At 39.8% G+C, this 24,046-nt stretch overlaps 2 protein-coding genes across 2 annotated transcripts in view; one reads left to right on the forward strand and one right to left on the reverse strand.

Moving 5' to 3' along the window:
* The first annotated feature begins 203 nt into the window (after positions 1–203).
* Positions 204–5,512, forward strand: NIPAL1 (NIPA-like domain containing 1). Its single transcript, XM_009885016.1, has 6 exons — positions 204–267; positions 974–1,240; positions 2,339–2,395; positions 2,850–2,940; positions 4,604–4,764; positions 4,908–5,512. Exons 1-6 carry the CDS (start codon positions 204–206, stop codon positions 5,510–5,512), a joined length of 1,245 nt encoding a protein of 414 aa, XP_009883318.1.
* A 7,110-nt stretch (positions 5,513–12,622) lies between these two features.
* Positions 12,623–24,046, reverse strand: part of TXK (TXK tyrosine kinase) — a 13,553-nt gene continuing 2,129 nt past the window's right edge. Inside the window, exons 3-13 of the mRNA XM_009885017.1 lie at positions 23,436–23,501; positions 22,690–22,744; positions 21,796–21,875; positions 20,286–20,413; positions 18,853–18,927; positions 17,730–17,901; positions 16,815–17,031; positions 15,787–15,851; positions 14,606–14,724; positions 14,003–14,160; positions 12,623–12,691 (exon numbers count right to left, since the gene is read on the reverse strand). Of these exons, the coding sequence (XP_009883319.1) occupies positions 12,623–12,691; positions 14,003–14,160; positions 14,606–14,724; positions 15,787–15,851; positions 16,815–17,031; positions 17,730–17,901; positions 18,853–18,927; positions 20,286–20,413; positions 21,796–21,875; positions 22,690–22,744; positions 23,436–23,501 (1,204 nt within the window). The remainder of the gene's footprint in view (positions 12,692–14,002; positions 14,161–14,605; positions 14,725–15,786; positions 15,852–16,814; positions 17,032–17,729; positions 17,902–18,852; positions 18,928–20,285; positions 20,414–21,795; positions 21,876–22,689; positions 22,745–23,435; positions 23,502–24,046) is intronic.

A 24,046-nucleotide genomic window follows, 5' to 3' on the forward strand; every position in this document is an offset into this window, starting at 1 on the left:
AGTCTGCCAGGAGAAGCTGCGAAACATCTGCCTCGATGGCTTTCAGCCCCAGCGCAGCATTGCTGCCTGTCCCCTGCTTCCCCCTGCGAAATAACGACTCCTTTTGTTCGTGGAAACGCGATACCTCTTCTTCCTTTAAAAAAAAAAACAACGCATCTAGGCTGGTGGCGATGACGTCATTCCCGTAGGTTGTCGTGATAGTGATGCCGATAAGGCTTGGCTGGCGCACAGCGGGGATCCCCCCGGCGGCGGGGCCGGGCTGCAGGGGTAAGGCAGGGGGACTGTCCCTTGCAGGCGGTGGTCTTCCTCCAGCGAGGGGTTGTTGAGGTTCGTTTGAGGCCTCCACCTCAAAATTTTACAAGGGGTTGAAGAAGATCTGGCTCACACAGTAGTCACTGAACAATTTTAATAAGACGTATTAGTGCCCACACGCAGCAAGGGTTTGCTCCCCGCGTAGATAATTTTTTTTCTGTCTCTTTTTTATTTGTCATTTCCAAATTTCAGCTACAAATGTAAAAGCAGAAGCCTGGAATAACAGCAGGTTTACTCTCGCAGGCAAGGTCTGAAATAATGGATTTGGCTATATGTGTGTATTTTGGGGGTGTGGTCTCTGCACAGAACAAAAGAACCCTTTCTTCTTGAGATTTTGGGTTAGCTTTTATGATTCAAGTTGAATTTTAGACTGAGGATAATATTTTAGTGTTGGACTCCTTGGCATTGCCCTAATCGCTTGACTGAGCCAATGTAGTGCGAAATATGTATATAAAATAAGGTACACACCTGTGAATTACAGGGGTGGGTAATGACCTGAGGCAGCATCGTGTACGTTATGTGGGTTTTGTGAATTATTTGCACCATCAGAAATGACAGGCGCTCTGGGAAGACACGGAAAGGAGTAAGCCGAGCGAGGACGGGGCTCCTCCAGCGCTGCGCCTCGTTCGTGAATCACTTGTCCTCCTTTTTCTCCTCCCAGGTGCTGTCCTCTCTTTTGCTTGCCATGACTCCTGCCAAGCATGGTGCCAGATCATCAACGTATCTGAATCACGCTCTTCTCTCCTCGCCTCTATGGACGGGACTCTCAACGAAACGAACCGGAGCATTTCCACGTCTGCTGGAAGCAAATACCGCCTCTACGTTGGCTTGGCTTTGGCCATAAGTTCCAGCATCTTCATTGGTTCTAGTTTCATACTGAAGAAGAAAGGACTTCTGAAGCTGGCAGACAAAGGAGTCCCCCGAGCTGGTAAGCGGCAGTGCCTGCCTTGCTCCTGCTGGGGACACAAACGCTTCTTATAACTCGGCAAATTCAAGGTTTGAGTCACAGATCACACGTTTAAAACTGTCACAGTTGAAAAGTGTCGTATTTTAACGGTAATCAGAAGCCCTGTCTTGGCTAGGGATGGAAATACAGTATTATTTCTCTGCTTGTGATTACAGGGGCTAGGATTTCAGAATTCCTAGGGTTATGGGGGCAGCAGTGGGTATTAAATCAACTACGTTGGTGATATTTCCTCCCTGGCAGCAGTTAGATACCAGATAAAATTCTCCATTCATCTTACCATTCGAAATGCCTTTATCTCTCTCCGTCCCCCCCTCCCCATTTGGGACAGAAAGTCTTAAGATGGTAACTAGGTTTAGGGTTTGGTTGTGTTTTGTTGTTGGGGGTTTTTTTTTTAAGTGCAATAAGCTGAAGAAAAGCTACTTATTACAAACGTTTCTACAGTTAGTACAACTATTCTTTCATCCAAGTCAACAGATGACGAACTAGAAAAAGACCCATTGGACTAATTTCATCATTCCCTTTGCATGGATTTAAATATATAGCATTAGCAGTTTTTCTTTTGTTTGTTGTGTTTATTGCAATATACTGTTCCAGAGAATTCAGTTATTTGAAACGAATGTGTTACTGCATGTTCAATGTACTTATATTTTTGTCAAAAAAAAAAAATGCATGCAGTGGCATTTTTCTTTCTAATTTCTCGATTTAAAGTATAAGCAGAGTCAGAATGCAGCTGACTGTGTATGAATATATTGGATCTGACGTGGGGAAGCACTTTGAAGTGTTTCTCAAGCTCACCAACAACCTTCACGGACATTTTACTTTTGCTTGGAACTCTCCCTTTAGTCAAATATAATTTTTCAGAAGTCTGAGCCACAAAGCAGCAGAGTGATTAATAAAAATGTCAGTCAAAATCAAACAAAATATTCTTCATGTAGCATCCAGATAACATGCTCTTTCAGTACTTTATATGACTAGAGGCAAATGTGAAGCTGTGGTTTAGTTTATTATAATAAAGGTGATGACTTTCTTCTAAGATGAGATTATTTTTTCCGCTTTCAGGACAGGGTGGATATTCTTATTTGAAGGAATGGCTTTGGTGGGCTGGATTGCTTTCAAGTAAGTAACCTCTTTCCTTTCAACCTGTATGTAAATACTACATAAAGCAGATTGTTTTAAAGAGATTTATTCCCTGATTTTTCACTTCCCTCACTTAAAAGAAATGCCTTTGCCATCACCTTTATGACAGAAGCCGTCTGATTTGAAAGCCATCTTTCAAATACTGTGTTTGCTCTTTGCAGAATAACCACCTTTTCTTTAATATCCAGTCAAAAGTGATGGGACTGAATCTGTCCAGCTGCTAGGAGTACTTAGGGGAAAAGTATTTAACTTTCTTCAGCCTTTATTATGTCCAGAGGAGGTTAGATAATTTTGAAAGGAAAATTTGGATGTATAGTGTAGAAAAAAGATTTTGGCTTATATTTGCTGTTATGCAAAATATTTATATTGATACTCTTTTTATTCCTCCCCCCGCTCCCAACTCAACCTGATCCAAATGTTCTGTCTTCTGCAGTGGGATTAGGAGAAGCTGCAAACTTTGCTGCCTATGCTTTTGCACCTGCGACCTTAGTTACCCCCTTGGGTGCACTGAGTGTTCTCATAAGGTTAGTACAAACTGGGAGCAAACCTTGGCAAATAGGCAATTCGCTGCGTGAGGAAAAAATACTGTCTTTGGCTGAAAGTAGAGAATTTTAATAAGAAAATGGAAAAGCAATATATGGACAAAAATAATATGTTCCTCGGTGGAAAGGTCCCTTTCTTACTTAGAACTGAATTTTCTGGGTAGAGGGAATGAGAAGTCTTGTTCCAAAGACTGCTATATGCTTTCCCAACAGCCTTCCACTTGCATTATAAAGTATTTCTTATCAGCATATAGCAGGTATACTGCTGGCGCACAGTGGTAGAAGGCTGTAATTCATCTCTTCCTAGAGAACTAAGGCTTTCTTAAAAAGTCTTATCCCGTTCTTTGGTTGTGGAAAAACTTCAAAAGAAAATACGGTATTTCCCCATTAAAATGTTTTCAAAGACATTTCTTTTTTTTTGGTAGGAGCACACTTAGTAAGCATTTTGGGTTTGTTTGGTCTTTTTCAAGTCCTTCTGGAACAAAGGCAAAGAAAACTCTAGCTTTTTTAATATCCACAGTTAAAATTTGTGGTTGTTTTGAAATATGAATGCCCTTCAAACACTCATTATTTCCAATGTATGATGAAACAAATAATTTCCAAGCGCTTGAGCACATACCTTAATATGGCTATCACAGAAACAGAAGAGGCATGGATTACGCTTACGACGACTATTCTGGGAAATAATTTAATAGCAAAATGGAATTACTGTATTTTAAATGTAAAATTCATTTTTAAGACCTGGGTGTACTATATGAAACATTGTGTTTAAAGCACCCTGGACCATGGGGGGTTTTTTGTTTCGTTTTTTTTTTTTTAAGGATGCTTGCAGTAATCTAACTGCTAACAATGCAGCTGTTCTGTCATAGCAAAACCAGTGCAACTCTGTCACTTCTAGATGTGCTGGGATCAGCGTGTAGGTAGATGCAGACTAACTGGCTGTCTGGCTGCTGCTTCGCAAAACAGCCTGAGTTTTAACACCCTCTCCTTTGATGTGGATAGCAATCTTTCCAATTTTCGTGAAACAGAGAGGTCATGAGAACTTCATGTCGGCGAGCTCGTTACCTCGTGTGAAAAAAATATTGGGCCATGTTATTATCCGTAGGTTAAATCTTGACCCCCTGCCTGGGGTCAGTCCTCTTCAAGGTGGGAGATGTAGGTGCCTTCTCTACATTTTTTGGGGAGTCCTGGCAAGCCAGGCAGGAACTGTGCCTGGGTGGGAGAGCCCGAGGAGGCATGAGGAACAGTTTCCAAAACTTGTGTGCGTTGGTTCTAATGGCTAATGAAGTGCTTTAAACCATTTTTTGTAGAAAGTAACGGCTCGTGTGGTCAGTCTACAGGTGTTTGAGGGTGCATAGCTCTGACTTGAGCAATCAGCAAGGAGAAGTTCCTTGAGCAATTCGGACCTTTTACAACCTGGAGGGGAGGGATCAGGGTGGCTAACCCTGCCTAAAACCTGACCTGACCTTCTTGGTCCTGACCAGCCTGCTTGCAAAACTCCTTAAAATTTGATTGTTTCAGGCTGCTTTCCCATATATCCAAGTTCAAAAGAGGTTTTGAATTACTTCTGTGTTACACAGACAGATTTTGAATGTCTCTCATGCCTGGTGGAGACTGAACCTTTTATTTGTATTTTGTCAAACAGTGCTGTATTGTCATCCTATTTTTTAAATGAGAAGCTGAATATTCATGGAAAGCTGGGCTGTGTACTCAGCATTTTGGGGTCAACAGTCATGGTTATTCACGCCCCTGAGGAGGAGGAGGTCACCTCACTAGACGAGATGGAAAGCAAGCTTCAAGATCCAGGTCTGTATGCAACTGCAATGAACTTGTGCTACAGTTCATAGAGAAGTGTTCGGGACACTGAATAATTTTTAGCATGTCCTGGGACGTAGTCTGGTCTTTTATCTCATGCACATTACTCTTCTTCCCTTTTCTCTTTCTTACAGTGTTTGTTACGTTTGCTGTTCTCCTAACGGTTGTTGCCCTCGTGCTGATTTTTATCGTGGCTCCGAGGAGAGGTCAGACAAATATACTGATCTACATTTTGATTTGCTCACTCATTGGTGCCTTTTCTGTCTCGTCTGTGAAAGGCCTGGGCATTGCCATTAAACAAATGCTGGAGTGGAAGCCAGTTTATCGACATCCATTGGTTTACGTTTTGGTGGGCACCTTAGTGCTCTCAGTCAGCGCTCAGATCAACTATCTCAACAAAGCGTTGGACGTGTTCAATACATCTCTAGTGACGCCTATTTATTACGTGTGTTTCACCACGACGGTTGTGACATGCTCCATCATCCTGTTCAAGGAGTGGAGTACTATGGACCTGGGTGATATAGTTGGAACCCTGAGTGGATTCTGCAGTATCATCATAGGCATTTTTCTATTGCATGCTTTCAAAAATACTGATATCACCTGGAGTCAGTTGATGTCTACTGTTGCCAAAGAACCATCGTTACCACAACGTGAATACGAAACCTGTCACACTTTACTGGAGAGCATGGAAGATCCAGCGTTGGCGTATGAGGAGGACAACGTTTCATTCAGTCAATGAAACTCTAAAGTGGTGTTCATCATCAAAGTATCATGAATTGCAGACTCAGCTCAACTGTGTCTACCAGAATGCTCTTTTCTGCAATCCTCTGGAAATCTGTTAAGTGGGCCAGTTAAGTGGGGGCCGCTCCTCTGTGCCAGCTGTTGGTAGTAATGAATGAAAATGTCCAATAATTAACGACAGACAGAAACCTGATGGTGATTGTATGTCACGTAATGAAAAACTTTGTCCTTTTTTATGCAGCATCTCCTGTTGGAGAATTTAGGAGAAAATAGTGGTCTTCGTAAGCTATGTTTACAAAGTGCAAAATGAAGTGACAAGCACTCTGCCATTGTCTTAGTGATGGCCTTAATATTTCAGGCTTTCTTTATATTTGTATACTTTTTTGCCAAGCCAACTTGTAGATAGTCTACCTGAAGGATATTCATTGGAGATACAACATGAAGAAAATATGGTTTAACCCTTTTAGTTTTTAATATAAAATTTTATGCTAGGTTTTTTTTCATTTTTCATGACCTACCAATGAATCTCTAATAGAAGTCACCAAAAAAGTTTTGAAATGTGATTCTTGGTAACCTTTCTCCTTCAAAATCCAGTTTTTAACAGCAAAGTCTTAGCTCTACTACTTTAGGATTGCAAATCTCTGGATGTGCATGTAGCTTTTTATTTCAAAACTATCTCCAAGTTACATTTTAAGAAAAAGCAAATTCATTAGAGGCCTGAACACAGTTGCTGTTGGCATAAAAAAACCGCATAAGATCAAAGAATAAATTATTTGAAGGCAGAAGAAAACCAGAATGTTCATTTAAGAATTTCCACTCTGTGTTATACTCTTTTGAGGCTTAAGAAGGGGCTTTACTTATTTCCATACTTCTTCCCATTTAAGCTTTTCAAAATTTTTTCTCATTTTCCAGAAAGATATCATTTTTTTCTTGATAGTAAACCAGTCTTGTTATTTTATATTCTGCTATAAAAGCAAAATCCATTTTCCAATCTATGTGCTATTTCTAAAAATACAAGGTAAAGGAAGGGCTGTAAACAAGGTGTGAGAAACATCAAACCATCTTTTGTTGTAGTTTCACCTTTTCATCTTTTCTAAAAATGAGTATTCACCTCTATTAGATGTTTTAGCTATTAATCTACTGTAGGGCTTGAAGATTAGTATCTGCACCACAGTATGTTCCTCAGTTGTGGTCACTGATCTTTATCTCACAAAAACAGCTTGCATAGTCCATGGTTTACTCATCACAATCCCCTTTTATTGGCACTTTGTGAGCAAGAAAGTGGCTTCAGCAGTCACACGTGTGGGTCATTACGAGCTCATCCGAAAGGTAGTGTTCCCAATTCTTGGGTTTTTAAGTGTGAGTCTGGAACCTTTGCCAGGGGATACTAGAATTTGAGCAATTAGAATTTGATTTTAGTCAGCTGAGATTTATACGCCAAGCAGAACCTTCTCGTGAAGCAGGCTGTATATTCTGTAATGTGCAGAGTGTAGTAAAAGTGGACACTTTGGATGGATAGCGAATTGTTCTGCAAAAGAAGGCTCCTAATTTAGCTGTGAGAGCAAAAGTGTTGCTACTGATATTTCATATATGTTTGCGCTGTGCAAAGTTTAAATACTTCCCTTTTGAAAGATGTTCATGAAACATCTCACTTGTTAATTATTTTTAATCATGCTTTAGAAGCTATCAAAAACTAGAAAGTAACACTAGGGATACTGGCTTAAAGTTGCTTGTAAATCACAAGCACCTCTTTTTTTTTCACTTGGATAGGTTTGTAGTTGACATACCTACAGGAAGAAGTAGAAATTGTATCCATCACTTGCACCTTATTTCTAAACCCTCATTTTTACAATGAAGAGCAGATCTAAAAAATGTGATACCGAAAAGTTTGGTTAGTTCTTTTGATCACAGTAGTTTATATAAAATATTGGAGGTAATCTTGCCAATGTAAATAGACGACCAGGAGATGTCATTAGGCAATCGGTATTTAGGTTATCACCTGTGATTACCCAATTTGAGAAGTACATTCAATAGTGCAGGAGGTGGCAGCATTGTTACCCCAGCAAAAGAGATGTTTTCACAAAAAGTGTACTTGCCTTGAAAATACAATGGTAATGTATACAGCTTTGGAATTTTTTTCAGCTTTCCACATGATGAGACTTGCAGCAATTCTTTGCTGTTAAAATGCATGTGTTAGAAATGCTTCAGAGAAGAAAATACATACACAGTTTCATTACTTCTTAGGGAATGTAGAGAATGCTTTGGCTTTATCCGCCAGGGTCAAGCTACCTAATCTTTATAGTTAAAAACAGGTAATAGAAATAATAAAAAGACTGAAGATGGAGTTTTCTTTAAGGTTTGCCTTTTAAGAAAAACTTACGCTGCTTTTCACAATTTAAAGAATAAATGAAGAAAATATTTATTGACCCGAAAAAGACATCCTTTAGCATAGCCAGTGGCCCCTGTATTTACTCATCACTGTGGTGTGACCAAATGGGTTATTTGTATGAAAAAGCAACCAGTCCAGTTCTTGAATGGATGTGTGTTGGCATTTTTTAAAGATATGTAGTAATGCTTTCTTTGAGAAGGGTCTGACCTTTTTTTATACCAAGTCTGGGCTCTTTTTATATCAACTCGTGACAATTAACTTGTACCAAGCAAAAGTTCTGTATTTTTTACTGGACTTGTGTATCTGCTTTTATACACAAATAACATCTACTAGGAAAATAACGTTATTTTCTTACAATGTCAGAAAACCAAAGTTAACACTTATTTTCATGGTGTACAGGAAGTCTATCATGTTAAGAAGTAAATTATTCATTATCTTTTTGTATAAAAAAAACATTTGCTATGATACGTTATTTTTGAAAATGTTAATATTTAGTTACTAATTTGGAATTTTAAATTTTAGCGAAATTATGCTAATATTTCTCTTGTAATAAATTATTCATGCATTATGTATTAAATGATCTGTGTTTTTTAAAGAAGGGATAAAAAGGAGTGTAATTCTGCTTTCTGGTAGGTGTTTAAATGCTATCTGATAGATCAAAAGTGAACAATCTTGGTTTTACCAGCTGGTCCTATGCACACGTAAGTGGATTCTAGATGAAGAAGGTCTGGGTGATGTCCTTGCAGTTCACATGCATCTGACCTGATCATGACCATCTTTTAGTAGCTTTGACTGTTACTGGTTTTTCTGATAGGAAAGAAAATTTTCTGCTCTCCTAGAAAAGACATGTGTGAAACTACTATATATCCACCTTGAACTAAAAAGTCCATAATGTTATGATGGATCTGGAGGGAAGAGCATGGGGAGATTAAGAGTTTTTAGCTTCTCTTACAAAATTACCCAATTTGTCCAGATGTGTTATTTTTACCTTGGTATTCTGTAGAAAGCTTCAGCAAGGAACATTTAATGATGATGATTAGTAGTCAAAAGACAGGGATTTTTAGGGACAAAAATAATGGGCAAGTGAGAATGCCTTCCCTTTTAAACTAGGGAAAAAAAAACCCAAACTGATGTATTAGGGTTCTCTTTTTCATGGCCAATCTCAATGATGGAGAGTGTTTCAGGGAGTTGTCAGGTTTTCCAGACAGGGAAATGAAGGCTATTATCTAAAGTAATTTTAAGTGGTTTGGAAAGTAGGGGGAATGGTTAAGAACTAGAACAAAGGAAACCTCAGAGGCAATACATTGCTAACCAAATTACGGCTTTTAAATGCTGATACAAAACAAATTTTGGCAGCTACTCATTACCTCATTACAGTACCTCAGAACAAATTAATGGGCAATTAAATTCATGAGATAGCAGTGCTGATTAAATGTAGGTGGGTCAAGAAGACTTGGGTAGGTTAAGTGAGCTGCAGGGAATTTGGAAGGCAGTACATAGGTTATTAGTTTCTATAGAAACCTGTTCTACCATCTTCCTTTACCTGCCTTCCCAGCCACGCTTAAAACACCCATGCTATAAAAAATTTCCATCCCAAAGAGTACTGGTTCAAACCTTCAACCTCTTTACTCATCAGGGTTGCATCCTGGAACTATATGGGGAATTATATACTCCTAGCAAATGCCATTCTCTTACTGTTTAAATTCCAGTGAAGCAAATCTGGTGAGTGTTGTTAGAAAATACTCTGTTAGCAGAGCGGGTTTCCCATAGCTGACTCCTTTCTGGCAGGTTTTAAAATGGTGCCGAGGTTCAGAACAGGACGGGGAGGCCGGTGTGTGAGGGAGGAGTGGTGTTGGTGATGTGCCTTCGTGCCGCTGCCGGGCTTCCCCGTTTGTGAAACTTCGTAATAGAGGGCGGGGGGAAAGTTGGTCTGAAAACCAAATGGCGCTGGAGATAAATGTCGCCAGACCTGTACACGCAAGTAATTGATCAGCTGATCATTGATCGGCTGATCGGTGTTGCTCAGCAGGAGTATTTTTGATGAGGGACGTCGTTTCACTTTCTGAAAATACATTCCAGTTTACTAACAATGTGGCTTTTTTATAGAAAACAGTATATCCTAGGTGGCTTGCACAAAGAAGCTGGGAATTCTGCCTTTTTTCCTCCTGTCCGTAATACTGACTTTGCTGCAAGTTTTCTGATGTTTGATCAGGAAACATCGCTGAATTTTCACAAATGTTGAGCACTCCTACAGTCGTTGATGAGACATTCCCTGTATGGAGGTGTTACAGTGTCTCCTGACCTTTACTGCTCTTCCAGGTCTCTCTTTTATCACACAAAGCTATTTTTTAAAACAGCTAACAGACGTCCGTTTGCCTCTTTGTGTTCAGTGATCTGGGTGGCAATCACTGTTCACCCATATAAGTACTTCAATTTTTTGCCTGCTTGAATATGGTTGGAGTTTGAGCTAAGCTCAGAGACACCGTGTGGACTAAGGTGTCCTACTTAGTCTTTATTTATGGGTGTAGCTGTTGTGGTAAGTCAATACGCTGTACGTACCCGACCTTTGTCCTGTAGACCTTTCTTGTTGCTGATTGAGCGCTGACTCTGAAGCACGTTCTAGAGCTTTTTCGTTTATTTACAGTCAGCCTGATGATAGCAGCTGTTAAATTTTTCTGCGTCAGAGTGTTAATAACAGCCTATTGGTAATTTTCCCAAAGCAGGCTACAGAAGGGTTGTACTGAGAAGCTGAAGGCTTGATAGGCAAGCATCATTGGCTCCATGGTATCAGACCAACATGTTTCAAGGATGGACATGTATTCACCATAGGACAACTCAGTGAAATGAGTATGAGCAGGGTGCTTTGAGTACTTTAACCTACCGGAGCTTTTTATTGCATGGTACTATAGTGTATTACATACTAACTTGCAGAAGAAGTAAATGTGGCCAAACCAGTTTTACAAGACCTCTTAAAAAAGATGCCGCATACATTATTCAAAGTCCCCAGGTACTTTTCTATTGCAGACAGTTTGAACTGCACATTTGTAGCGCATCATCTGCTGAAAAGCCTTGTACTTTCGTGGCCTGGGCATAAATTGTGGCGAGTCCAATGTGTGTACTGCATTGTATGGGTCTGTATTTAGTCATAGGTCTAATAAGGAACTGAATGCTCATAAATGAGTCGATTACAAAAGTAAACAGTGACATCAGTTGGTGGCAATTGTTCTAGCAGATTATATGAAACGATAGGGACATCATGCTTCAGCTGAAGCAGAAATGCCTTAGAAATGTGTTTGAAGGTGCTCCCAAATGTTCAAACAATAGGACTAACAACTTGCTTTCCCAAGGGATGATAACTATCAAAGTACCACTGCAGTAAAGATGACTGATTAATGCCAGGAGCAAATTTGACCCAGAGATGCCCTCATCTTCTGGAAATTCAAGACTTGGGATGGTTGATATATTTCATTGTATTGTTACAGTTATTTTTTGAATTTGGAAATGAAAAAATTGAATTGTGCAGAGCTCAATCATTCTTTAGCTAGTGTGTTTTACATATTTTGTCTACAAAGTGTTATAGAACTAAGCATTATGATGTATTTACCTATAAATAATTCACAATGCAATCACATATTTTAAAGAACCTATTTATTTGTAATGGTCTGACTATTTTATATTAAACAACTACTAACTTCATCTGCCTTTTCTTCTCTATTTGTATAGACCAAAATTAAGATTTAAAACTAAAAGTGAGTAATAACATAAGAAGTAGGGTTATAGAAATTGTCCATGTCAGGTATCACAGGATCCATCTGAGCTAGACTAATGCAAAACACTTTGTTTTACTGTCAGGTTCCAGCTTTAACTTGCCCATTAACCGTTCTGGCCACTTGCAAGGCACTAAGGCAAGCACGGGCATTTGAGTAGGCAGCAGCAGGCGAGGAGTGGGAGACGATACTGGAAAATTGTGGGAGAGGTTTGGATAAAATAATCCTGACTGGCCTTCTTTTATACAGAATTGGTGGAGAAGGTGCCTTGACCTGCCATGCAGGTTTAAGATGCTTCAGGGATGCTCGGCCTTTCCAGCTGCTCAGATGTGACTTGGGAGCTGCTAAGTGATGACTGCTCCCTTTGCTCCCTTTGCCCGCCTTTCTCCGCAGCAGCGGGTACGGGCACACGCGTGGGTGCTGCTCCAGAGCTTGGGACTTGGCTCGCTGCCCCTTCTGAAACACTGCTCCACGGCTTCGGTGCTGCGTGCCTCGCAGCAAAAGGGCTTGCCTTTAAACATGACCCAGCTAGGGCTTTATCAGAGGTTCTTCCATCATTTTTTTGCTGCTGCCAAGCGGTATTCCCCAGTGCGTGAGTCATATTAAGTACCAAATAATTTAATAATACTGTCACAGGAATTAGTGTAGCTCTGACAAAAAGAATAAATAAAAAGGCCTATATGGTGAGTAAGCTTGGTTACTGCTTTCCAGACAGATTTTTCTTCCAAATCATGAAAACAAAGCCTTGAGAGTCCCAAACCAGTCTCCTGAGGTATCTTTCTCAAATGAGTAAAAATTAGCTCAAGCCTGAACAGCTGCTTCAATTTGTAGGATGTTGGTACTGCAGTTTAAGCAGAGACTGCTGTAAAAGGCTGAGGTTTTCTGCATCAGCTACATTACTGACATGCTTAATGCTAACCTTTCAGTAAATACGTTCATGTAAAATCTCCAATTATCCCATCTCTGTTATATCTGTGAGGGTCTCTATTAACTCTGCGAAAGTGGGACGTCCTTCAGGTTTCTGAAAAGAAAAGCAGAGGATAAATTTATGTGAGCAGATTGATAAATTATCGTACCAGACTTCAGAAGATGGTTACAAGTACCTATGAGCTATCATTTTAAAACTGCATTTTATTTTATTAATACAGAAGAAAATATCAAGTTTATTGTCTGAGAGAAAAAAGTCGATGTTCTTCATGACACCAGCAGCGTGAGCACAGCCACTTTTCCAAGCATTCCTAAAATTTCTTTATACTTATTTCAGTTCTGGACCAGAATTCCTATAGGATTTCTCCCCTGCAACGGATCACTGGAAAGAACCACATCTCAGGAAACTATGATACTCAGGAATGTTTCTTGGGCTGGTGAAAAAGGATCTTCACTGTTGTATCATTTGATGTATTGCAGCTGAGCATGGAACAAACTCCTGGCAGGAGAAGAGAGAACTTCTTCCCCATCCTCTCTCTGCAGGCTGGCATCCTGATGGATTTTTGCAGTAAGCAAGCAAGCAAGATGCAGTTCAGGTTTCAACATCTTAAGTTTTTTTTTTACTCAAGGTGTAAAAATTTCATAGAGTTATGGGCAAGAAAGGAGAGGTAGGATAAAGGAGGCAATGGTAGCAACAAGGTTCCCCAGATATTCTCAGTGTATACCTGCCAATTTCCATGAAAGCATTGCACACAAAGCTCTTCTGAAAGTACTTTTTATTTAAAATTAAAGATTCACTTCCTGAGTCACTACACAAGGAGGGACCTTAAGGGATTGCTCAGATGGAGAAGTTGCTGAAATGAATGTTTTGAAACCAATATAGAAAGACATAGTTGCTTGAGAAATAGAGAAAGAACATCGAGTATTAAGTCAGAGTGGAAAGGGTGAAAGGGGTGCAGCCTAGAAACTGTAGGGATGTACAGATGTACCCTGAAAAACAGGATTTAAAATCCACATTTAGTGGGTATACCCACTTTGTATATGAATATCTTCAGGTTATCATTCAGAGCAGAGCTAGAGAAAGCTACGCATGATGGAGGGGTGAAAAAAGTATTACATTTTATGCAGTAGAGAAGCAAGACAATAGTGGCATATTCCAAACCAGAGATGGTGTAGACCTGTTGGATTGATGATGTGCTTTATATTTATTGGATGCAACAGTCAAAAGAAACAGAGGCTTGTAAACTTAGATGTGATTTGTAAAAAGCATAGTGAGAGACACCGAGGATGCCACAGATGTGAAATAAGAATTTAATGCCTCAGTTTTTGAAGACTGCCTTTATATCCACATTACAAATTAACAATAACATGAAGTAATATCACAAGAAAAAAAAGGTCAACATACCTCATGCCAGCAGCTGTACATGACTTTGTACACAGTATGTGATGCCAAATGTGGTCGGTAAAGTCGGTTACCCTGAGAAATCTCGCGGACAACTTCAGAATTTGACTTATATTCAAAAGGCATTTTGCCTTCCGTGAAAACTTCCCACATCAGTACACCTAGAAGTGAACCGAAACATTCAGGACAAACCAAAAACCCCAAACCCACAAGATATTTAATGGCATTAGAAGCACAAAACCCACTCTTGATTTTTTTGTGGATCGTCTGAAATTACGGGCCACCTGAGCTGAACTGACTACCAAAACTATTTTCAACGGATACAATTCTGCTCTCATTTAAGTGAGCTGATGGTTTGTGAAACAGAGATGAATATACATTTGAGTAATGGAGATGTACCAAGAATGCACATTTCAGTCAAAATCTAATCTTTAGGCACAGAGCCTTTCTATTAAAAATCATACTCATCTAATATAGACAAGATTTGAAAAATGGGAAGGACTCAAGCTTAAGATAGGTAGTAGCAGTAAAAAGTTACACTTTCTTAAATCATAACAGTAGTCTTAGGGAAGCACAGTATGTTGCACATTCACCTAATCAACTCACCAAATGACCAGACATCCGATTTGCTGCTGTATTTTTTGAAATGAAAGACTTCAGGAGATGACCATTTGACTGGAAATTTGGCACCTGAAGAGCTGATATATTCGTCGTCAATGACATACCTAAAGAATAACAGGAAAGAGCATATATTTTAGTGATAGTCAAAGGGCAAGCAGTTCTAGCAACATTTCCACAGGTGGTTTATAATTCCATAAAAATGCTGTGTCAATTTAGAAACAAAGAAATAGTATCACTAATTTAATGTGGAATGCACACAGATACCTACGCTAGAAGATACGCACCTAAAGAGATTTCTGTTTAAATGAATGGTTTGAATTGTCCATGAGAAATATGTCAGCATAAACCATTTTAATACCACCCGTAAGACTGAGAGGAAAGATGGGGAGGCACTCTTTATCAGGGAGTGTAGTGACAGGATGAGGGGTAACTTTTTTATACTGAAAGAGGGTAGATTTAGATTAGATATCAGGAAGAAATTCTTCACTGTGAGGGTGGTGAGGCACTGGCACGGGTTGTCCAGAGAAGCTGTGGATGCCCCATCCCTGGAGGTGTTCAAGGCCAGGCTGGATGGGGCTTTGAGCAACCTGGTCTGTGGGAGGTGTCCCTGCCCATGGCAGGGGGGTTGGAACAAGATGATCTTCAAAGTCTCTTCCCACTCACCATTCTATGATTCTATGTTTGGCTAGTCATCTCATTAAGCAGAAAAACCACTTCCCTGCTAGAGCAGCGCACATCGCGCTTCCTGCCTGCCCTGCCGGTCCTCCCTGCCTTCTGCCCAACCTACTCACCCACTGCCACCTCCAAAGGTCAGCATTAGTGCCCGGATTTGTCCCTAGGGACTTTCTGTCCTCCCTGCTGCTCAGAAAAGTTGGGGAACTTGTTTCTCCAAGCTTCTGGCAGCTCTGTGCGCCCTGGGCATTTCTCTGTCCGTAAGCACTTCTGAAGTTTACCTGTCACTTTGTCTTACCCTCACCAATAGCAAGAGGAGGACATGACACCCAGTTCATGGCACAACAGTTAAATAACATTATAATTTTCATCAGAATTCAAAATTTGACTGCAATGGGATTCCCCAAACCAGCGAAGCCAGCAACGAGGTTAACTCAAGGTCATGCTGCAGCTGAGAATAGGTACTCACGAAACCTGCGTCAATGGCCTCGTACCTCGCCATGCCAAAGTCGGACACTTTAACGATGTGCTCAGCATTGACTAAACAGTTTCTTGCAGCCTGGGGAAAATGAGAGAAACCTATCTGAAACACGTGCTAAAGCATTTTAAGAAAAATACCACAGCTGATTATTTTTGTTTCAGCTCATACTGTATGTATTCTAGAAAGAGATGAGTGTCTTGCTCAAAAATATAAGTGAATTTCTGGCTCTGAGTCAGTGAACATATTTCACTACTGTGTAGTTACACATACATAGCATATATCAGCTTAAATGCTTGTAGTATGACTTGCCATATTTTTACATATACCTGCATGCTGAAAGGAATTTTAGGCTGCAGAGTTTAGTTATCCAAGCAGATAATTTCCTGAACACTAGCATTAGGACACTAAATGTGAATTTTTAAAAATGTTTTGTGACTTTTTCATTACAGAAATCGGGAACTCCTTGGAAATTTTCAAGATTTTACATTTCTTTAGGCAGCTAGAGAGGAGAGGAGGAAGATCTCTGCATCCAGATGTGAGCACTGCACAAAAAGCAGAGAACAAGGAAACAGGCTCCTCTCCTGTGGTTCCCTGAGTATGAGGGGTAGGGCAGAAAAGCCACCCAGATATCGATCATTAAGGTAAGGCAGCAGGGAGCAGAAAAAATGTAGATTGAAAAAGATTTTCTTTAAAAAAACCCCAACCCTCATTGTTGCTGACCTTTTGTATTGCTGTGATTTTGGTTGTGTTGTGATCACTGCATGATACTCTTGTATTGGGATGTCCTAACATCGTCCTGCACCATGCTAATATCCCAATTTTCTCTGACTTCTCTCAATTATCAATCAAGTAGTTTTTCTAGCTGCTCACAGACAAAAGAACAACTGAAAAGTTTTGGTTTACAGAGAGGAAAACACTGTTGGCTTATTAGATCTTGCAGGGCTGAAGTCTTACAGGACACATTAGCATGCTATAAAATGCAGTGGCATGTTCTATACTGCCAATATTTACCGATAACTTCAGAAAACCTATTGCACTTACTAAATCACGGTGAATAAAGCTATTTCTTTCCAGGTATTCCATCCCTTCGCACACATCCTGGCACATGCTCAGCAGCATGTCTCTGCCAAGTTTCCCTCGCCTTTGCCGAAGGTAGTTGAGCAGGCAGCCATTTTCCATGAATTCAGTCACAACGTAGAGAGGCTTGTGGTGTGTACACACTCCGTAAAGCTGGACCAGCTTCGGGTGGGAGAGTTTCCTGTTAAAAATTGCATTTTAGACACGCTAGCATTTGTCCTTGGCAGGTAACTAGACTTTGATTCTCATGATGGTACTTTCAGTGCTTGATAAACAGTATTCAATTCAACTGGCTTCAGAGTTGTCCCACTGTCTAACGCATTTCTGCCTACAATTTCCTCCAAAAAGTGCACTGTTTGAATTCATAATTGTTCATCAGTTATATAAATGCAGTCAATGGAAAGTTTGATTTGGATGATGTGAAAGGGAAAGATCTAGTTATGCCTGGCTTTCAGGCAAGGGACATGACCCTGCAAGTGTTCTTTCTCTTCTGGGCTGGATACTTCCCTAATTTACAAAATAAGCAGAAATGGTAATATAGTTTCTCAAAAGCTTTAGTTAGGTATGAGCTCTGCCAGTGGTCCTAGAGGCATTGAACTATGGATGAAAGAATAGTTGTGGGAGCACATCTATTTATCAGCACATTTACTCCCCTTTGAGCTCCACAGCACAGAGCGGTGCACGCTCTAAAGAGTCTGTCAACGGGTGCAGTGACCGTCTGTGTCAGTCTAGTTCCGACCTTTATATCAGCCTTTCTGTCCTGCACACCCACCGTTTCCATCAAACTGTTTTCTCTGTTTGTTTTAATTGGAATTAGGTTATATTTATTTCTTCGTCATCTCAATGGCAACTGTCAGATATAATAGCTTTTGTACTTACATCATCACTTTGGCCTCCTCGATGAAATCATCTTCAGACATTGCACCTTCATTGATTGTTTTGATGGCAACCTTGATGGTTGCTTTCCATTTACCCAGCTGAACAACTCCAAACTGTCCGCGTCCAAGTTCTTTCATGAATGTCAGTTCAGATGGGTTTAATTCCCACTCTTCTACAAAAGCAACCCAAAATGTTACAACAGTCAGGTCAGCTTTCCTGAGCTGTGCTCCGGGACACATGCTTTGCTATTTGCAGTTAATGCAAAACATCACAATTCTTCATCATCTATATATAGCATAAGTTTTAAATATCTGAAAATTTCCACATGCTCATATGTGTTTACATGTGAATGTTATTTCACAGTTTGTAGAATGTGATTAGTGTTTAAATTGCTTAATGTAGGAATGTCTGAAGCTTGCAGATAACACAAGTGTTTAGCTTTGATTACATATGAGAACTTTTTGGCATGATCATATGTGACGTTGAACTCTGAACCAGTACTGGATGGACAGTATTGCTACAGAAATAGTTACTGACTGCCTCTATTGTAATAACCACAATAGTTCTGTCCTTCAGAATATTAAGCCTTGAAATGGGAAGATTCACAAAAAAGATACATGATTTTGGAGGTTCCTATCATCAGCCAGATGATATGAACTTCCTGATCTATATACACAAAACTGGCATTTATTGCTTGATTTCTAATACTGTATAGGAGTTCATTCTTACGTCTAAAACTTGCAGAACTGACAAGGAAAATCTTCCCCATAAAAAATATTCATTTAAATTTCCTAAACATTTCAATAAATCAAATAGCTTTTGAAATTTTGAATTTGAGTCTTAGGCTTGCTTAGAAAAGTCCAGATAGCTCTGAAATGCACTGGTGGTTGTAACAGAACCACAAGAGTCACTGAACAGAAGGACTCAAGTCAAGTGTCTCATTTGGTACTGACGCCTTACGAGGAAATGAGTGTCCATTTCTGATGAATATGCAGCTGTTTATGTGTTTCTTATTACTGGGAAATTTCACAGATACAACTTAATTATTAGCTGGGTGGATGCAATCTAAATTCTTGCCTAGGCAGATACCTAGATCTCCACCAAAAGAAGACAAAAAATTTACCATAACTAAATCCTGCTGTTGCTGGTGAAGAACATCCAGCTGATCCAATTGGATGTCGGAGACGAGTGATAAGACCTGTAGGGGACAAAGCAAAAATATTCTATTGACTGATTACTCCATTTTACTCCATCCAAAGCATGCTATATCATACCTCTTCTCAAACAAAAATATTTGGAATCTGACATACATTTATTATTTCTTGAAGTTACTTTTGCTTACAGCTTGTTTGGATAAAACACCGCAGTGAGAAGAAATGGAGGAAGACTATTCAATAGGGCCATGACTACAGAAGTATCTATACTTTTATACAACCAAAAGCGATACTCTTGCTCTCTTCTTTGTTTGTACCATATTAGTTATCTTAAGTAAATGAGTACTACAATACTGTATTAGCCACCTCAGTGGTTCCAGCATGATTTCTCAGGCTTGTTTCCCATTGTAAGAAATATTTTTGTGTCTGTCACTCATTTTCTTTGAATTCACCAGCCAACAGTACCAGCGAGTACATCCCTCACCAAGGACTCCCTGCATTCATTCATTTTTCCCACTGTTACTTTCAGGTCCTTTTCTGCTTCATGTGTTTCCTACAGTCCTCCTCCCTCCAGCAAAAGGCTCAGTCCATTCCCATATCTTCCTTCCTCACTAGTGTGAGGGATCTCTGTCTGTTTTCCCACATCCACTCATTCAGGGTAAAAGCATTTTAGATTATATTAAAATGATGGGCAGAAACAAGGTAAAGGGCACCTTTTAGTGCTAAAAATTATAAAAGGCTGCCGTCAGCCAACGATAAGAGGTGGCTAACCCTGGTAGGCTGCAAACCAGTGGTAGAGAGTCCTTGTGCTCATAATTCTGTCTTTGTTTGTGGGGTGGGTTTTTTTTTTTGCCAAAATCAGTAGAATGCTGCCTGCTGATGCACAGCACAGCATAGCGCCTGCTTTTATTAAATTGCACGCGTGCAAGTCCTTGTTGTAGACAAGGAAGGAATTATGATCAAATTTCATACGTGTCCCATTCAGTCAAATATGAACCAAGAGAATACAGAGCAGGTAAATACACTAGGCTTTGTAATCCTGCTTTTATTAAATTGCACGCATGCAAGTCCTTGTTGTAGACAAAGAAGGAATTATGATCAAATTTCATACATGTCCCATTCAGTCAAATATGAACCAGGAGAATACGGAGCAGGTAAATACACTAGGCTTTGTAAAAACATGTAGATGAGTTTGGTAGTTTCACTTCCCTTATGTTATATGCACATGGCAGCTATGATTATGGCAGAAAGGATCATGGCATATTTGAATTCATCAGCAATAGAAAAGTTTGTGTCTCTTTTCATAAGGAAAGTTTTAGAAGAAGTGTGATTTCCAATCTTGCAAAATCCTGAGGAGCTTCAAATCATCAGCTGTAAAACCTTATCAGCTTGCATGCATTACCTGCAGCATTGTGTTGATGATACTCGATGAGTTCAGGAACAGATGAAAACAAATATTTCTCTGCCACATAATATTGTCCCAAGTGATTTTTCTTAATTTGATAATGTCGAATATCTCCACTATGACTTCTGAAATCAACAAAGCATTATAATTTTCAGTAAAAATAATTTGTACTATAAATCTGATTAGATTTCACTTTGAAAGAAATCACCGAAAAATCTGAAAGCTTGGGGTACAATTCTCAACTTAAAATGGCTGCGTGTAGCTGGGATAGTGTTTCAGGAAAAAAAGAAGACTCCTTGAGTGGATCTCTCTCCCAACTTTGGGAGATACTGCATAATGGTTTTTATTGCACAAGTATCATTGCACCCATAAGAAATAGCTATAGCATTTAACAGATGTTCTTCATGATTCAACACTTATTTGAATCTAAGCTTTTAAAATTGAAATGCTCTTCATTACCTCAGTTTCCCCCCAAAGTTAAAAGCATATGCATGTATACTGTGAGATTACATTTTCTGTTCTGCTTCTCAAAAAGCTCCTCATTGAAGCTTTTATTTGATACGTTTACTTTTTTTGATACTTTACTTTTTTACATTTACTATTTCTCCACATTATCTGCCCTTCTTGCTGTCTGCACATTTTGCTGCCTATCTACCCCTGCTTTCTGGGAGATTCCAAATGAAGAAGTTGTTAGGTTTGCATTTCAGGCTGGAGGTGGCTGCTGAAGGTTGGTACCCTACCGCAATCGTGAGCCTGTGCCCAGCACGGGGGTGGTGGGGTGGGCTCTCCCCACATTTCCGAGGAAGGGCAGGAGAGAGGAAGAAGGTGGTGGTAGCAGCGAGGCCTTTGCCTTGCTTCTCTCACCTCTGGATTTCTCTGAGAGAGAGAGAAGGAAAGCAAATGCCACTGATGCAGGAGGATGTAGGAGGGCTGAGGGTGAGGGGTATAAGGCAGCTCAAGAAGGGGTAAGTCAATGCTGTAGGTGGTCACTATTGTGATGGGAAAGTGAGTCCTGTGGCAGGAGAAGGGGTAAGTCAACGCTGTTAGGTGGTCACTATTGATGTGATGGGAAAGTGAGTCCTGTGGCAGTCCTCCAGCAAAAGAAGAAAGATTGCACAATGAGGAGGTGAGGTGATTTTGGGAGAAAACCAGAAGTTTGGGGGCAACAGAGTCTGGGATGACAGCCATAGCACTTCATGAAGAAAGAGAGGCAAGGAGATGCGAATGCAAGGTCTTATTGACTGCATTACATGGATGGGATGCACAGCTGTCACAGCAGATTATTTGAGGACTCCAATGAGTGCCGTTAATCTTGTCTTGACAGGACATTTGCACCCTGACTCCCAGACCCACTGCCCACCATCAACATTTCTGCACATGGGGTAATTATCTCTGCATAAACAGCACGCCAGTGGTTCCCCGCTCCTGTGCACCCCATGTCCAACCCACCCACTTAGCCCAAGGAGTTTGGGGGAAGCTCTTCCATCACCTCCTGATTAAAACTCACCCTTTGGCCAGCGAATACATAGACAGCGTAAGAAGTCCCTGTTGGCTTGAATCTCTGACAACAAACGCGCCTTCTTTGGACTGAAAAGAAATCCAAGTAGAGTTATTTTCTGCTTTTGAGCATGAATAATCCTCCCTTCAGAGAGGACTTGCAGCTGATTACCAAATTCTGTGGAATACCTATGACTGTTTGGGAGGGGGATAAAGCAGTGGAGAATGGGAATTGATAGCCAGGTAGATAGCAGAGCAAAATTAACCAAGGGAAAAGATTAAGTTCCAGGCAATTTCTTGAAGTTAAATAATTTAGGTGAATTATACTCTTCAGTGTGAAGTAGTGAAAATCTTTGATTTATTAAAAAATAAAATTGCACAAATCACTAGAATAAAATACTGTAAAACAGTTCTGTCTGAGATGTTCTTCTCTGATCTGTCTTGCCCAAGCCCTGTGTTAGTCTTTGAGCAGAGACCCGATGAGTTTAACTGAGTTCGGCACTTTGGTAACGGATAGTGGGTAGAACACAATATGGATTATTTGCTATATACATAAGGAAGATGCAGGGGGTTTGTTAACCTCTGCCACATCGCTAACTTCCTCACTGCACAGATTTCAGCCCTCAGTGTTTCATACAAAAGAAAAGCACAGTAAACCACATGTAATTCAGTTTATCTAGTATCGAAAATCTACGTTGAATTTCCTGGGGCTATGACTTAAAACTCTGTGAAGTCTGAAGAGTCTGCACTGTACGATTACCCCAGAAAGCCTTTTATTTTAAAGTACTCTCTCTCTCTCTTACTGCATAGCAAAAAGATTTGCATTTGACTGTGGTAACGGTCTTGATGCCTCTACTGATAGATCTTTCTAGATATCATTAGCTCTTTGTATAAGCTGAGTTACCTTCTGGCGCAAGAGAAGTTCTGCCTGGCTTCTGTTTATGTTTTTGCAGTACCACCTGCAACGAGAAGATAGCTTATCCTTTAATTTCAGCCAGTAAAATTTAATTTTTGCTCTGTTTCACAGAAGTAATACATCTTCTCAGTCCAAAAACCTGAATAGAACTATTGTTGTATATAAGCATCTCTTAATTTGAAGTGACTTTATGAGACCACTGTAAATATAAAAACTCTTTTCCCCGTTCACTGTGATTAAATAGAAGCTCAAACAAAAGAACACCCAGGAAACAGTTATGCCAAACTATGATGACATTTGCAGTCCCACTCGCAGCATCAAGCCTCTCTTCTCCAGAATTTTGCAGAATTTTACTCTTCTCTCCAGTAAACTAAGGTTGAAGTAATCAGAATTAGCTTCTAGTCAATTAATTACATGTTCACAACAGGAGGAGATCAGAATATGGAAACGTTATGTAGTGAGCCCACAGAAATAGGAAACATCTGGATTCTGCCATTGTGATTTATGCAAATGAATGTTGTTGAAGTACTCGATGTTTGTAACTTCATGTTATACTCTCTGAGCAAATAGTACCAAATCCGAATGGTTACTTCATTCTGAGTAACACAAAAACCAGAACTTTCAATAAACATGTGTTCGTGTCTAATGAAGACTGAAGGATCAAGCACTAAAAGGTATTACTCCAAATAATTTTTAGAAAAGAAAGTGCAATTATCATTTTCAAGGGTACTTACTCATATGTTTCTAAATTACTTTTCTTGTTCTCAGTAACATAATTGCTGGGAATTAGACCTTCATTCCTGAAATGACATATTGAGAATAGTTTAGATTGGATATTAGGAAAAATTTTTTCACCAAAGGGGTTATCAAGCACTGGAACGGGCTGCCCAGGGAAGTGGGTAAGTCACCATCCCTGGAGCTATTTAAAAGACATGTGTAGACATGGCCCTAGGGACATGGTTTAATGGTGGACTTGGTAGTGGTAGGTTGATGCTTGGACTTGATCTTAAAGGTCTTTTCCAACCTAAATGATTCTATGATTCTGTAACAGTATGGTGTATAATATGAATAGGATTAAAGCATGCATCTTTCTTTTGTGGAATTATAAAGGTTACTTATACTATTGGCTATGTCAGTAGATACTAAATCCCAACATGGGAACTGAATAGTCTGAGTCCTTTCATCCCAGGCACAGTCTTTCTGACCCACAACTGCGGATGGCTACTGAAATGAGTAAGTCAGCTGGGATAGGATATTTATAGAGTGCTGAGAGCAGCGTGTCAATGAAAATTTTCAAGCCAAACCACAAGAAAATTTAGAAAAAAATCACATTTCTTCTGAATTA

The sequence above is a fragment of the Charadrius vociferus genome, unplaced genomic scaffold (genome assembly GCF_000708025.1).
Source record: "Charadrius vociferus isolate BGI_N301 unplaced genomic scaffold, ASM70802v2 scaffold134, whole genome shotgun sequence".
Classification (NCBI taxonomy): Eukaryota; Metazoa; Chordata; class Aves; order Charadriiformes; family Charadriidae; genus Charadrius; species Charadrius vociferus.